This window comes from Nyctereutes procyonoides, unplaced genomic scaffold (genome assembly GCF_905146905.1).
Source record: "Nyctereutes procyonoides isolate TBG_1078 unplaced genomic scaffold, NYPRO_anot_genome, whole genome shotgun sequence".
Lineage (NCBI taxonomy): Eukaryota > Metazoa > Chordata > Mammalia > Carnivora > Canidae > Nyctereutes > Nyctereutes procyonoides.
In genome coordinates, this window is record NW_026575035.1 from 18,045,412 (window position 1) to 18,059,844 (window position 14,433).

Genomic DNA, 14,433 nt, shown 5'->3' on the forward strand with positions numbered 1-14,433 from the left:
GTGCACAGATGGGCAGCTCCCGAGCCCGCGCATGCGCATGCGGTTGCTTAAGTGGGCCCCTTTTAATTCCACATGGGTTTTCCACACAGTTTCTGGCATCAAGCACCGGTCCGCAGGACACCAGAGCGCCTTTGTGTCCCTTGCTGACACTCTGGCATTGTGTTTTTCTACCCATTAACCAAGGATAAATGACCTAGATATTCTGCCTATTAAAGCCTCATTTTTCTTTTGCCCTTTTGTTCTTTAGTGTACCACATTATCAGACGCTGCACACATTTTAAAGTATTCTCAGTCTCAGATGCCCTTTTGAGGGAGTAATAGGAGGTTTTTGTGTGTGGTTCTGTGGAGATATCTGGAGTGGAATTATGTGAAGGTAATTTAAGGTTTTTCTTCCTGTCTAGTCTGAAGACAATCAGTTTAGTGAATTACTAACAGCTAATCTAGCATAAGAGGATATATCAAGAAACCGTACAAAGGCCAGAATGCTGTATTTGCATCTATTGCGAATACAAAAAATAGAGTGAACACCAGTTCCCCTACATACTACATTCTATAATTACATCTCTGCATATCATGGGTCACTTTTATTAAAAGCATCATTACTACAGTTGGCAGCAATTTACATTTTATCTTACATGATAGCAGTTTTCAAAGAAAAAATAAAAGGACATCACAACAAAGAAAAACAATACATTTACAAAGTCATGTCTGTAAACTTCAAGGCTAGTTTAGAGCTGAGGTAATGCTGTTTTAGCTTTGTGGCTAAAGTAACAAAGTCCTTTAATTTAAAAAAGGTACCTGATTCTCTCTTCTCTCACTCTTTATTTATTCATTTATTTATTTTGTTTATACCAGTGCATTACAAGACCACGAGACAATGGAACTGTAGTTCTGTCTGGCAAGAACCCTCCCAGTAGGTTAATTTCCAAAGGGACCCTTCACATTCAACAGCTGCCTTATTATTGCTGCGCCTCGGGACAGAGACGTTCACACTAACGTGGAGATTGTCAGAGTGTATGGATGTGTGTGGATGCGCAAGTGTGGGAACCCCCATACAGTCAAAAGGGAAACAAATGAGCAAGTATGATATGTATGGTAAATTTCATCTTGACCTTCACAGCAAAAAAATTAAAATTAAAAAATTAAATATATAACTTCATACTTCCTTTGAGTAGCACTTCCTTCCATTAGTGCCACTCAGTTACAAATTGCTCTTTATTATAATACCAATGGTACCAAAAGAAAAAAAAAGAAAAAAAAAGCAGAGCATTATGTAAGTTTCCTTAAAAAAGACATGATCACCTCTCAAATTTCATCTCTCCTAGGGATAATAAATAATGCACTGCACAATACTTAATGACCAAGATACCTTTTGACACACCTGTATAACATGACTTGGACTTTTTTTTTTCCTTTTTTTTTTTTTTGCTACACTATGTTACAGAACAGCTTATAAAACTAGGTATGAACATTAACTGTGAGTGTAAACAGTAGGACTACCACTTGTCAAAAGTTTTAAACACTTTAACTGGAACTGGTACTGGTTATTCATCATTTTCATTGTTTTCTAGTTCGTCCCCCCCATCAAGGGAGTCCAGCTCTTCACCCTGTGCTATTTCATCTTCGAAGATGGAGGACTCCGCAGTCTTGTCCAGGTTCTCCTCGGCATCGCTGCCTTCCAGGTTCTCCTCTTCCTGGAAGGCGCCCCCCTCGGCCTTGTCGGGGGCCTTTTCCTCGCCGGAGCCCACGGCGTTCTGGAGTCCTGCTAAGGCGGGGAACCCGGGCAGTGTCAATCCCCCCAGTCCTGGAGGTAGAAACATGGATGGGTAGAAGAGGCCCGGCGCCATGGTGGACAGGAGGAAGGGGTTGAAGGCGAGCGGGTTGGAGGGCAGTCCGGCCGGGGCAGTAGCAGCACCAACAGATCCATTCGCAGAGTCAGTAGCCGAAACAGCATCTGTGCTTTTCTCGGAGTCTTTGTTCTCTTCCTCGTTCTCGTTGCCCTTCTCTTCCCCTTTCGAAGTGCCGTCGTCCGGGTCTCCTTGGCCCGAAGCAGTAGTGGCGTTGCCAGCAGCAGCGGAGAGCGGGCTGTTCAGCAGCCCGCCCAGGCCGAACACGTTGGGCAGGCCCGCCATGCCCGGCAGCATGAGGGGCAGCACGGCCGCGGGGTTCTTTGTGTCACCGCCGGCGGCCGCGGCCGTCGCCAGTCCCGGGGGGAAGCCCATGAGCCCCGCCAGCTGGAGCGACTGCAGGTTCTGGAGGTTCTGAAGGCTCGTCAGGTCCATTCCCGCGAACAGACTGTTCACCAGCAGAGGGTTGATCCCCGACGTGGAGGCCGCCGCGGCCGCCGCAGCCGCCCGGGCGATCTCGCTCTTAGGCCTTCGACCTCTTCTGCTCGCTCCTTCCCCCCGCACCACGGGGCCGGTGAGAAGGCGGTCAAACATCGACTCGGGAACAAAACCCTGAGGCAAAGGGACAGGCAGACAGCAGCTGTAAACGGCTGGCGAAAGCCTAAGTTCACTGGGGGCCCTTGGGCGGTGCTGAAAATGCTCATTCTGAATGGAGACACGGAAGCCATGATTCCATCCAAACAGCCCGCTGGTAAAACCTCGAAAGCAGACACTCTACCTTTTGGCCCTTACGTTAAACTCACTGAATTGTGTGTGGAGTTGCAGAAAAATTGCTAAAGGCCACTCTACTGGCGAGGTCAACAGCCAGTTATCAGCATATCCGTAACTACCTCGAGAAATTACGTATTGCGAGGAAGTTGAAAAGTATGGACACTGACCAAAATCACATTTTAGTATCTACCCTGGAGAACCAAAAACTATGTTCACCCCCAAACAAATATTTACAGCAGCTGTCCTCATATTTGCCCAAGTCTAGAAACCACCCACATGTCCTTCTACAGGTGATGGGTAAGCGCACACACGGGCATATGCATGCGTTGGAGGGATGCTTAGCGATGAGAAGGATGCTCAGCGATGAGTTGCACAAACTTCTGACATGAGCAACCATGTGGATAAATCTCAATTATGATGTCATCTTAAAAAGGTTAGACAATTTATGCTTCTGCTAATAGGACATCCCAAAAAGACAAAACTTGGGACAGGGAACAGATCAGCAGATGCCTGAGCTGGGAAGGGTAGGGAGGGGCAAGTAATACAAGGGAACTTGGGGTCGCACGGTCTATATTTTGGTTGCAGTGGTGGTTCAAGAAATTACACGTTATGACTGACAGAACCATACACCAAAAGAAAAATGAGAAATTTTACTGTATAAACAACCAGAGAAATCAAGACAGCAACAAATTCATCTTGAAGAGTAAAGTGGAAAAAAATTTTAGACAAAACTGTTGTATTCTTTATTTGAAAATTAAAAATATATATATATTGATGAATCTTAATGATCTCAACCACCACGAATTCCACTCCACAGGTAGACTGTTAACCAGGTTTACCTGGGACATTCCACCCTGTAGTAAGTCTACCTCCAAGACTGTGAACATGTATTTCTATACAATCCTTTAAAATCAGAGCTGTCAAATGAATCCGCTTTGAGCTAATGATGTATGGCTATAAGAAATGAGGATGTATTATGTCAATTCTTTTCAGAATCAGTTATCACTGAATCATTCATGGTCAACAGAAAAGAAAGAAAAGCTCAGGAGACCACACTTTTGTATCAATACCTCTCCAGACAGAAGCACAGTGTACTTACAGACTGCTTCACTATCTCAGTCCAGTCTGGAGCAACTGCAAACTCAGGGTTCTCTTCCAGCCACCTGGGCAGGTCCTTCATTGGAGGCGCCATAGCTCCACCCATCTGGGGAGAGGCATTTGGAAAATGATCTAAAAGCACCTGCATTCCCCCCTTCCTCTGTCTCTCTCACACACACACACTCACTCACACACACACACACACACACACGTATCATATACAGATATTCTGGAAGAAACATGATTTTTCTTCCTTAAAAAGATGTCAGGATAAAAAGCATCCTTCTGTGAGCTCAATTTCCTTTCCCAAATGTTCACCTTCTTTCCATTTCGTTTATTGACAACAGGCACCCTTTCTTCTCCTGTCAAAGTGTTTATATCCAATTTATTAGGGTTTCGACATCTATGTCGTTTCTGTTTCGGTTTCTGAAATGAGGAAAACAGCACATCCGCATTCTTCTGCAAAAAAATCCCAAATACATATTTAGCAAGATTGTATTTAGTAATTACCTTTTCCTATAAAAATGACAGAATATAATCCAGCCATTTGTTTTCTGCTCCAAGTAATCTCTAAACCCAATGTGGGGCTCAAACTTACAACCCGGAGATCAAGAGTACACACTCTACCAACTCAGCCAGCCAGGCACCCTCAGTCAAGCCATTTTTAATTATTAGGGAAGTTACAAGAATCATTTTAAGTTATTAGAAACCATACTTTTCTTTAAAAGGAAAAAAACTCCTATTTTTTTCTCTGTACATTAAGGAACTAAATAATCATGTAAGCTGAGAATTTGCTTTTCCTTTTATCAATAACTGCACTTCAAGTCTTTTCTTCAAATGTTTAACCAAATCACAGTATTTTTTAAAATCTTTTTTTTAACTAAGACATGGTATTTAAAAAATATATATTTTATCTATTTGAGAGAGGGGGGCGGAGGGGAAGAGGGAGAGGGAGAAGCAGACTGCCAGTTGAGCAGGGAGCCTAATGCAGGGCTTGATCCTAGAACCCCAGGACCACGACCTGAGCCAAAGGCAGACGATCAACAGACTGAGCCACCCAGGCACCTCCAAGTCATGGTATCTTTAAAGGAAACTTCTTCAAGTACTTTTGCTAATTTCTATTTAGTGATTTGGATGAATACAGAGATGACATCAGGTCTACAACACAGACTATATATGAGAAGCAACCCAAGGGATGAAAGGACCCATGCAGGAGGGGGCGTTCTGAGTGGCAAGGACTCAACTTAAGATGAACTCAACAAGATAAAATGTGAAATTCTCTACTTAAGTTTTTTATTTTTAAAGATTTTTAAAAATTTTATTTGACAGAGAGAGTGCCAGCAAGAGGGGGATGGCCAGAGGGAGATGGAAAAGCAGACTCCCCCCTGAGCAGGGAACCTGACCCGGGGCTCTATCACAGGACTCTGGGATGGTGACCTGAGCCTAAGGCAGCCACTTAACCAAATGAGCCACCCAGGCACTCCCTACACTTAAGTTTTAAAAAATCCAGTTACTAAGTACATAGGGAGTAAAAGATATGCATTGCCAGCTAGCAAGCAGTTTATGAGATAAATCATCTGGAGATATTGTTTAATGTTTAATGTAACACGTAGTGTTAGTTGTTAAAAAAAAAAAATCTTGGGCTGTATTAGCTAGTCAAATTTCTGCAAGTAACAGTAACAGCTTCATACTATTCTGTGCTGGTCAGACTTGGTCTGGAGACCAATTAAGGTACATTCATGAATGTCATCCCCATAATGAGACCACCTGAAAACCAGGCCATGTGAAGTGAAGAAATCATGTCTATTTGGTGAGAGGCGAAAGTAAGGAAGTGCGTAACAAGTGTCTTCAAATACCTACGAGGTTGTCCTTCAGACCCAAAGCTACCTTTTAATGACAGAAACTGGGAAATGTCTGAGATGAGGAGACATTCAAGCAAAAGGCAGAGAGATGGAGGATCTCTACACTGTACAGGAGAATTGCGAGGGCTATCCTCACAGGCCTCCTCCGGACTAAACTCTGTAGTACTTACTGGTACATAACTTGGCATATCAACAGTATAAGTAGGATGCAGCTTCAGCCATTCAACTAAATCCTTGTTTTTAGGAGCATCCTCCCCCACCAGCCTAGTCCCATCTTCAAGATTTATCACGGGGATCCGCGTGTCTGGGTCCAGCTGTCCAGGAGAAGGAATGTTTCTTGTAGGTGGGGTCTCTATATCTTCTTCAAAAGCTTTGGTCACCTCAGCATCCTCCTGCAGAAAGTTGACAGGGGTTGAATTCTCATAGGAAGAGAGATTCCAAAAATGTCTTATCTCAAGAAAATGCTATACTAGCATAATGGATCTCTGACCAAAAACGGAAAAAAGTTACTTGAAACAATGTCAGTTTGGGAATAGCCATTAAATTAGAAGATAAAACTTAAATCTCATTCTTCACACTGTAGAATTAGTAATTAGGAAATTCACAGTCCATCAATGTTCCATGTTTGAGATCTTAAGCAAGCAGCTAGGGCATGGGCAGTGTAGTCTGAGCTTGACTTGCAGGAAAGGTAGCCTCTCAATCTCTCTTGGGGATCTCAGGATAACATCATTAAAGAAATTATAATTAAAAGAATGTTCCAACAGTCAACCTGTACACGGCACTCTCTGAGCCACACAATTTTATTGGCAGTACAACAACCTGGAGTAGGTATGTGTGGCAACACTGAAAATACCGTGTCTATCTCAAGTCTAGCCTCTACCATGGTCCAGCCGGTGGTCCTCAAACTTACACCAAACTCCAGATACCTTTTATGGCAGCCCATTTGTCTATTCCTACTGCTGTTCCTACTTTGGTTCAGGTCTTCATCGCTCCCCCACCCCACATTACAATATTCCTAAATGATCTCCCTGAGTCTAGTTCCACCCTTCATTATTCTGACATCCCTACTGCTATATCAGAGTCCATTTTTTTCAAGTGCACTCTTCCTAAGTCAAAACAACCTGAAGTATTTAAACTATTTTGATAATTGAATCCCCATCACCTTCAGGATAAAATCCAAGTTCTTTAGATGGCAATCGAGGCCCTCCCTGATCTGTATCCTACCTTGTATCCAAGCTCACATTTGCTGAACCTTGCCCTCCTTATCACATTCCCCTGCTACCAATGACTTTCAGTTCATCCAACATGGAAGGTTCTCTGGCCTCAGCCCCTTTTGCACACTGCTCTTCCTGCAACCTCTTTTCAAATGGTCAACTCCTATACAGTCTTCAGAACTTAACCAAAGTATGACCATGCCTAAGGAGACTTCATCTGTTTCTCCCCATATTCTCTTCCTGCCATTCCCCTTCTTCCTTTGTGGAATATTCACAAAGTATCCCAGGCATGCCTCACAGCTATGATACATTATTATTCATCTGTCACTCATTTTCAGTACTGAGTTCCTCAGTACAAGCACTTGTTAGGCCCTTATTCTTCACCTCCCAATACTTGGGGGTGGGGGAGCCAGCACACAAAGGGATGATTTCCACCATGTTGCTGAATGTATGATGACTGCATCCTTACTTTTCAGGGCAACACAAAACAGTCTCCGGTTTGAGTATCGACATAACAAAAGATTTCAAGATTTCAGCAAGTAACTTTGCTGACCTTTATACCTCTTCACTATTCCATTTATTTATAGATCACCATTCTCCTTGTATTTTATCTGTATGCACATAATACCACAATACCAAATAAGTAATCCCTAGATTAAAACATCTGACAACAAAACGAACAAAAATCTAAAAAATACATCCTTTAACATCTATTAGGAGTTTGGGGCTGGGTCACTTATGTGACTTTAGAAAAACACCACTAAGTTCTTCAGGATGACTTCAAATGTGTGAAATGAAGAAAGTCAGCCTGAAGTTTAATATAGGATATATAATTACAATAGGAAAATAGTACCTGGCTCACATCATTAATTCCTGATGCCTGAACTACAGACAAATATGTGCTGTGACTCAAATACTAAACACAAGAATAAACAAATAAAGGAGTGAGATGCAGAAACTCACTAACTTGTTGATGCTTATGGAGAAAAGGATTTCAGGGAACAAAAATCCATCAAAGTGTTAGGATGGTTTCAAGTGTGAAGGCTAATCACTAGTGATACAACCTTGAGGACCACACATCTAGAAATGACATTTTAACTTACAGAATAACCAGTCACAGCTGATCCATCATGAGGTATATTTTTATAAGAATCTAAGAGTAATCACATGCTCAACAAAAATGCCCATTATTATGATTCGTGCATGGTAATGAATTTTGAAAATTAACTTTTAATCACCCAGATGCTTCTGTTTCAATCAGACCCCACCAGAGGGCAAATTCCAGTGAATGCTATTTTGTCATTTCTAAACTTTTCACTCAACCACGACTTTTACTACCCTTTTACAGTTACTGAGCTTTCTGGAGGTTTCAAGAAATAGAAAATAAGCAATAAGAACAGGGATGATAAAAGTAAAAGATATTGAAACAAGCATCTCCCTCCTTTCAGTTTCAAATTTCACCATTTCCCAAACTGTGATCCACAGGGAAAGGGCACATCACGGTTCCTGGAGCACCAGCTCCTCGTGCACAAACCAATTCCAGCACCATTATGTTGATTCAGGTTCCAAATCGATAAGGATTAAGATACCTAGTACTAATTTGTCCTTTAAAAAGGGATCACATGTAATCAAGTTCTTTGGGGGTAAAACCCTCATCATTTCATAGCAGCACATTTTTAGGTGGCATGGTTGAAGATTAGGGAAGAGAGCTGTTTTGATTACACTGCACTCAAGTCCTCTGAATTGAAAAAGAAAATGTCAAAATACATTGGCACATACATTTCATACGAACCTAAACTAGCACAGACCTTTATTCAGTTGAGACTTTAAAAGCAGCTACAATTATAGAGGTAGAAGAATTAGCAATCACTAGCTTTGTATATGAACACAAATCTTAAGTCTGGAATAAAACATTTATACTAATCTAATAAACGCCAGGGCCCAAACAACATTATTTTTAAGAGCAGAAGCTTTTTCCGCCTCAGGAATTCAGAGATAACAATTATAGGCTCAGAAGAACATGTTTTTGTTTTGGGCTAGTCTTCCGAGAGTAATCAATATATCAGGATCTTGGGAGGAATAAATCCTCAAGCTACATTTGGTTCAGGCCGAGTGATCTGTATCAATGCTCAACACAATTTTTCAGCTCAGAACCGTGACTGTTCATTGTGATCCTATTTCTTTAGTGGAAGAAGCCAGCTTTAATACCACATCACTGAGAGGAGCACAGGCCAGCGTCGTCAGAATGGCAGGACTCTGGCTGCCACTGTGGGCACACACAATGGAAGTGAGCTCCTGAACTTACTGCACTCAATGACGTCCGTTTGTGGCTCATGAAAAGCAGATCAAGACCCTCCACGTTTTTCCTCCTTCCCCGCCTCCTCTTCATGGGAGGCTCTCCATCCACTAGGGAGCCATTAAGCAGATGCCTCGTGGGTGTGCGTGACAGGCCTGCCTGGAGCAGCTCCATTTGAGTCTTAAAGGCATCGGACACCGGTGTCGAGACATTAGGCAAGATAAACTTTGAAGTAAGAGATGAAAAATTTGAGGTAGAGCTTGCTGCCTCTCTTGAGGCCTTTGATAAATCTACAACTTTTTCTTGTCCATTTTCTGAGACCACCTGAGACTCCCGCAGCTGGGCAACCATTTCCATGAGGTTCCGCCGCTTGGCAGCTCTTTCGGCCTCGATTTCAATTTTTCTCCTCCTCCTCCTCCGCTGGCGAGGGACAGAGAGGTTTAGGGCGTCTTCCTATTGAAAAATTCCAACAGAATAATGAGCCTAAACTGTATCTGCTACACGGGCTGGATTTCAGAAAGAAAGAACATGAAGCTTCAGGAATTACACATTCATAACCGCTGAAAATGGCTGAGGAAATGGCAGCCATCTTTAACTCTTGGGAGGACCAGGGAGCTGCGAGCTCCCAAACCGAGTGATGATTTAGGGCACTTGCCTGTAAACAGCAAAACAAACTTACCTTCGACAACTGAGGAGAAGTTGTGAGGTCCTCGCTCCCACTGATGCTAGCCTGGCCGACCATGGAGAGCTCGGCAAAGCTCCTCTTCTGCAGGGGGCTGTCCATGGTGGGTGGTGTGTAACCAGGGATGAGGCCCTGGAAATCAAACATCTGGCGCCTGTTTACCGGCCATTTGCCTTTCAGCACTGCTTCACAGATGTTGTCTAATCGGTTTATCATTACTCGGTCCTGGAGGGAGAAGAAAAGTCACACAAAATTGTAATAAAGACATGGTGAAAATTACCAGATAAATATTTCCACCAAGATGCTAAAGAGCCTAAGAGGTTTAAAAGTCAATCCATGGGCAAAAAGTAAAACAAAGAACAAGCAAATAAATAAACAAAACCTGCCAAAACTGCTCTGCTCTGCTGGAAGGTGCTAAAGGTTGCTCCAACAGAGAAAACTTAATATTTTTTTAATTTGAACACTGGATCACATAAATTAGAAAACATTACATAGCCACTTCTATTTCAAAAGTAACTTTTCTTCAAGTTAAAGAACTGTTGGTGAACACCAGCAGAAAACAATGGAACCCTGCATTTAGCTTCTGGACGCTCTGGAGCTTCAGATCCACTGGCCGGATCGCAGTCTGTCCCAGGAAGTGGGACATCATTAGCGTCACTATTAATAAAGTTCAGCATTACGAAATGGGCACCAACCTAGGAACACCTAATGAATGTCAATTTGCATTCCCCACCTATTATCACTTCGAATTTCATTGAAGCGTGTACATTAAAAATTTCTAATTACAGCTCTTAGGCCCAGTTTCCATAGATTAAAAGTGTCTGCTACGATAGACCTCTAACTGATCTGGGAACCTCCCTTCTCGCCTCAATAAGGGGGATCAGCATAACAGGGTATAGGGAGGAAAAAATGTCTTTGAGAGGACACTCCTTCAGCTAAAAATTTCACATTGTCTCTTGTACAACTAATACTATGGAAGTTCAGCCTGGGGATGAGTTAACTGAAGCTGTTTTTGTGGTTGTTTGTTTTAAACCAGATAGCCCTGTAATGGTGATTAGGGTGATTATGTCCCCACCCTGAAAAGCAGATCCAGATTACATACGGATTTATTATAAAATTATGCTAGTTAGCCAAAAAAGTAATTTCCATTTTGCTTTTGGTTATAGATAACTACATTTGGAATTATCTCATGATGTATTGGAGCAAATGGGTCAACAGCCCACCCTCTCTGGAGTTAAGATGACTATGGGTTTCCAAACCTACAAAGATGTCTTAAATCTGGAAGTTCTGTTTTAGATTTAAAAAAATTAAAGCACACATATAAAAAAGTCCACGAATTTTCTCTTGTGCACTGTTGGTAGGACTGTAAATGGTGTGTAACTGCTACAGAAAACAGTCTGGAGGGTCCTCAAAAAATTAAAAATAGAATGACATGTGACACATCCATCCCACTTCTGGGTGTATATCCAAAAGAACTGAAAGCAGGATCTCAAAGAGATACTAGTACCCTCCTGTCCACAGTAGCACTATTATAAACCAGGGCATGGAAGAAACACAAATGTCCCAAGGACAGATGAATGGATAAAGAAAATGTGATATATATACACACATGGAATATTATTCAGCCTTAAAAAAGGAAGGAGATCCTGTCACATGCTACCATATGGATAAATGTTGAGGATAAGGTGAAAATAAGTGAAATAAATGTGCCCCCAAAGGGCAAGTATTGCAAGATTCCACTTATATGATGAAGCATCTATAGTAGTCAAATTCACAGAAACAGAAAGTAGAGTAGTGGCTGCCAGAGGCTGAGGGGAGAGGAGAGGGGGTTGTCCAATGTGTATAAAGTTTCAATCCCACAAGACAAAGAGAGTTCTGGAGATCTGTTTTATAGCAATATGAATGTACTTAGAACTACTGAACCATACGCTTAAAACTGGTTAAGATCATAAATTTCATGTTACATGGTTTTTACCACCATACAAAAAAATTTAAAAAGAAAAAGAAAAAAGAGCAACATTTTATGCTGCTAAGGGCAAGTCTGTGGAAATAACAACCCATAGACTTTACTGCACAATGTGACTACTAACCTAAAACACCTCAAGGAACCAAAAATCCAGTCAAGATTCTTATCTTTCCTTCATGTCACCTTTCCTGTCCTATTACAAAAGGACTGCACAGACTTTAAAACATGAGAAAAATCTACAGTCTTCATACACTGTCAGAGTCTACCTTAAAATTCTCTGAAAAATCAAACCAGAATGATTTCCTATATTCCACTCTTTTTTGGCCCACAAAACAAAATAATAATAGTAATAGTAATGATAATAATAATAATAATAATAAAACAACCCACCCACCTTAGGCCAAAATGAGAAAGCAAAAGTTCTTTCGTGAAGGAGCTGAGCTACTGAGGGATCGCCATCCTCCATGTAGAACCCATCTCGGGTTTCATCCCTAGCAGTGCTCATGGAGGCATTGCTCTCTTCATCAAAATTCTTCCCTCTAGAGACAGCTCCTGCTGAGAAATGAATTCATGTGCATTACTCACAAAACCAAAGTGTCAGTGGAAAAGAAGTTTAGAGAGGACATGGTAAAAAAAAAATTGAATACCAATCAGCTCCATTTTATTGAGTACCTACTATATGGCTAGGATGGCATTAGGTATCTTACAGTCTTGTTGTTTCAAGCTGGTGATGGCCCCTTCATGCAGATGGTGCTACTCTCATTTTACAGATGAAGACGCAGGCATGGTTAGGTAGGTGACATCACTAGTTATCTGATGCTCAGAGGAGGTGAAATGACAACCAAGTCTGACTCAGAGCCTCTCCACACAATGTCCCTCCACACAGGAGAGAGGACTAACAACCAGCGGGAGTACCAAGCCCCAGCTCCCCAGAACAGTACAATAGAAGGCTTAATTTTTACTCTGTGTTGGGAATAGCAACCTGACTGCAACTTACAAAGAAAACTGGTTATTTTCAGATTCTGCATCTACCCTTTACTTCTGACTTAAATCTAAAATTAAGCATCATTTGTTTCAAAATAATTACCAGTATTTATTCAGTGAATTCTCCTTCACATTTAATTGTCCAAATTAAAATCATGTGGAATTCTTAATACACTGCTACTACAAAGTTAACTCATTTTTTTTTTTTAGATTTTATTTGCTTATTCATGAGAGAGAGGCAAAGACATAGATAGAGGGAGAAGCAGGCTCCCTGTGGGGAGCCCGATGCGGAACTCAGTCCTAGGACCCCGGGATCATAATCTGAGCCAAAGGCAGATGCTCAACCACTGAGCCACCCAGGTGACCCATTAACCCCAATTCTTAATCCGGAAATTGTTACAGGTCTTCTGAGCGATTAAGTAGTTCAAAATTCATACACATAAGCATACATGTAAGCATAACTCGAAAGCACCTATTCACAGAAGTAACTGTACACTAATTACCCTTGAAATAAATAAGAGCCCTTGCCATGTGCTGGGGAAGGATGGTCCTAGCATAGCTGCCATAGTGGAGAGAGAGGGGAGAGAGGCCCAAGCAGCCCAGCATTACCTTCAAGCTGGGAAGACTCCTCTGACTTATCGTCATCCTCCAGCTTTTCTTCTTCATCCTCTTCAGAGCCTTTTTCTGAAATGGACTTGGGTCCTGTGTCTGCAGTGACCTCCATTCCTTTCAGCTCGCTTCTCACGGAGCCGGCCTCAGCCTCACACCCCTGCTTACTGTCCTTCTCCCCGCCATCCACCTCTTCATCGTCCTCCTTCCCCTCAGTTTTTTCTTGGGTGGCCACACTGCCTGACTCCTCCCCTTTGCCTTCACTTTGTCCTGTAGCCTTCTCCTCCTGGACATGAGCAGATGAGAGGACGGCAGGAGTCTGGCCAAACCCGACGGCCAGTGGGCCCAGGGAGGACATGTTACCGGCCCCTCTGTTCTGAGCAAAGTTTTTGTGTGCGTCCAAGAACGACAACTCGGGGTCGTTGAGGATGTGATAATCCGTCCGACTGACCCCATGTTTAGCAGCACCGACCAGCAAGTCTCGGTCATGCCTCCCACATTCCCACCACTCTGGCAAATCCAAACTCGGCTGGCAGAGCTTCAGCCTCTCCCCCAGCTGAGGGTGATGGAGCACCTGCTCGCGGATTTTCCGTAGCAGCTCAATGCGGTAGAGTGTTCTGGAGGCACGCTCTTCTGTGATTGGCTCAATCATGGAGGAGAGGTCAGGTGGTTCTGTTAACATGAAAACAACTGTATTCACTTGAAAGAACCCTAAGTATTGCTTTAAACTGCTCACCCTCTATTTCTCACTTTATTTGGCCTTTTACTTTAGAACTTGTGTTACGAAAAGCACTTACCATCATCTGGCTTAGTGGGCATTCGACACACTCGCCTACACATGGCTACAAAACAACTGAAGTACTTCTCCAAACTCTCATCGGACTTCTTGTCGAGTCTGGCAAAGGCTCGAAATTGGTTCCAGTCAAACTGCTGTTTCATGGGGTCGAAAATAACTCCAAAAGTAGAAACCACACGGTAAAAGTCAGCCTCTTCTCTTCTTGTCCACCTAGGAGCAAGGAGACATTAGCTTCAACTGCACTTGAGCAAACAGGCTTAATGCTCATTCATTCTTCTTCTCTTTTCCCCTAAACTTAACACATGGGA

General features: G+C 42.5%; 1 protein-coding gene across 4 annotated transcripts in view; it reads right to left on the reverse strand.

Moving 5' to 3' along the window:
* Window positions 1–561: 561 nt before the first annotated feature.
* CHD7 (chromodomain helicase DNA binding protein 7) overlaps window positions 562–14,433 on the reverse strand; it is a 192,213-nt gene continuing 178,341 nt past the window's right edge. For 3 of the 4 annotated variants that reach the window (XM_055318220.1, XM_055318218.1, XM_055318219.1), the window contains exons 30-38: window positions 14,127–14,335; window positions 13,330–14,001; window positions 12,131–12,291; window positions 9,768–9,995; window positions 9,098–9,541; window positions 5,749–5,970; window positions 4,035–4,175; window positions 3,718–3,822; window positions 562–2,459 (exon numbers count right to left, since the gene is read on the reverse strand). In XM_055318220.1, the coding sequence (XP_055174195.1) occupies window positions 1,545–2,459; window positions 3,718–3,822; window positions 4,035–4,175; window positions 5,749–5,970; window positions 9,098–9,541; window positions 9,768–9,995; window positions 12,131–12,291; window positions 13,330–14,001; window positions 14,127–14,335 (3,097 nt within the window). In that variant the 3' untranslated portion in view covers window positions 562–1,544. The remainder of the gene's footprint in view (window positions 2,460–3,717; window positions 3,823–4,034; window positions 4,176–5,748; window positions 5,971–9,097; window positions 9,542–9,767; window positions 9,996–12,130; window positions 12,292–13,329; window positions 14,002–14,126; window positions 14,336–14,433) is intronic. The other variant, XM_055318221.1, reaches the window with a different exon arrangement.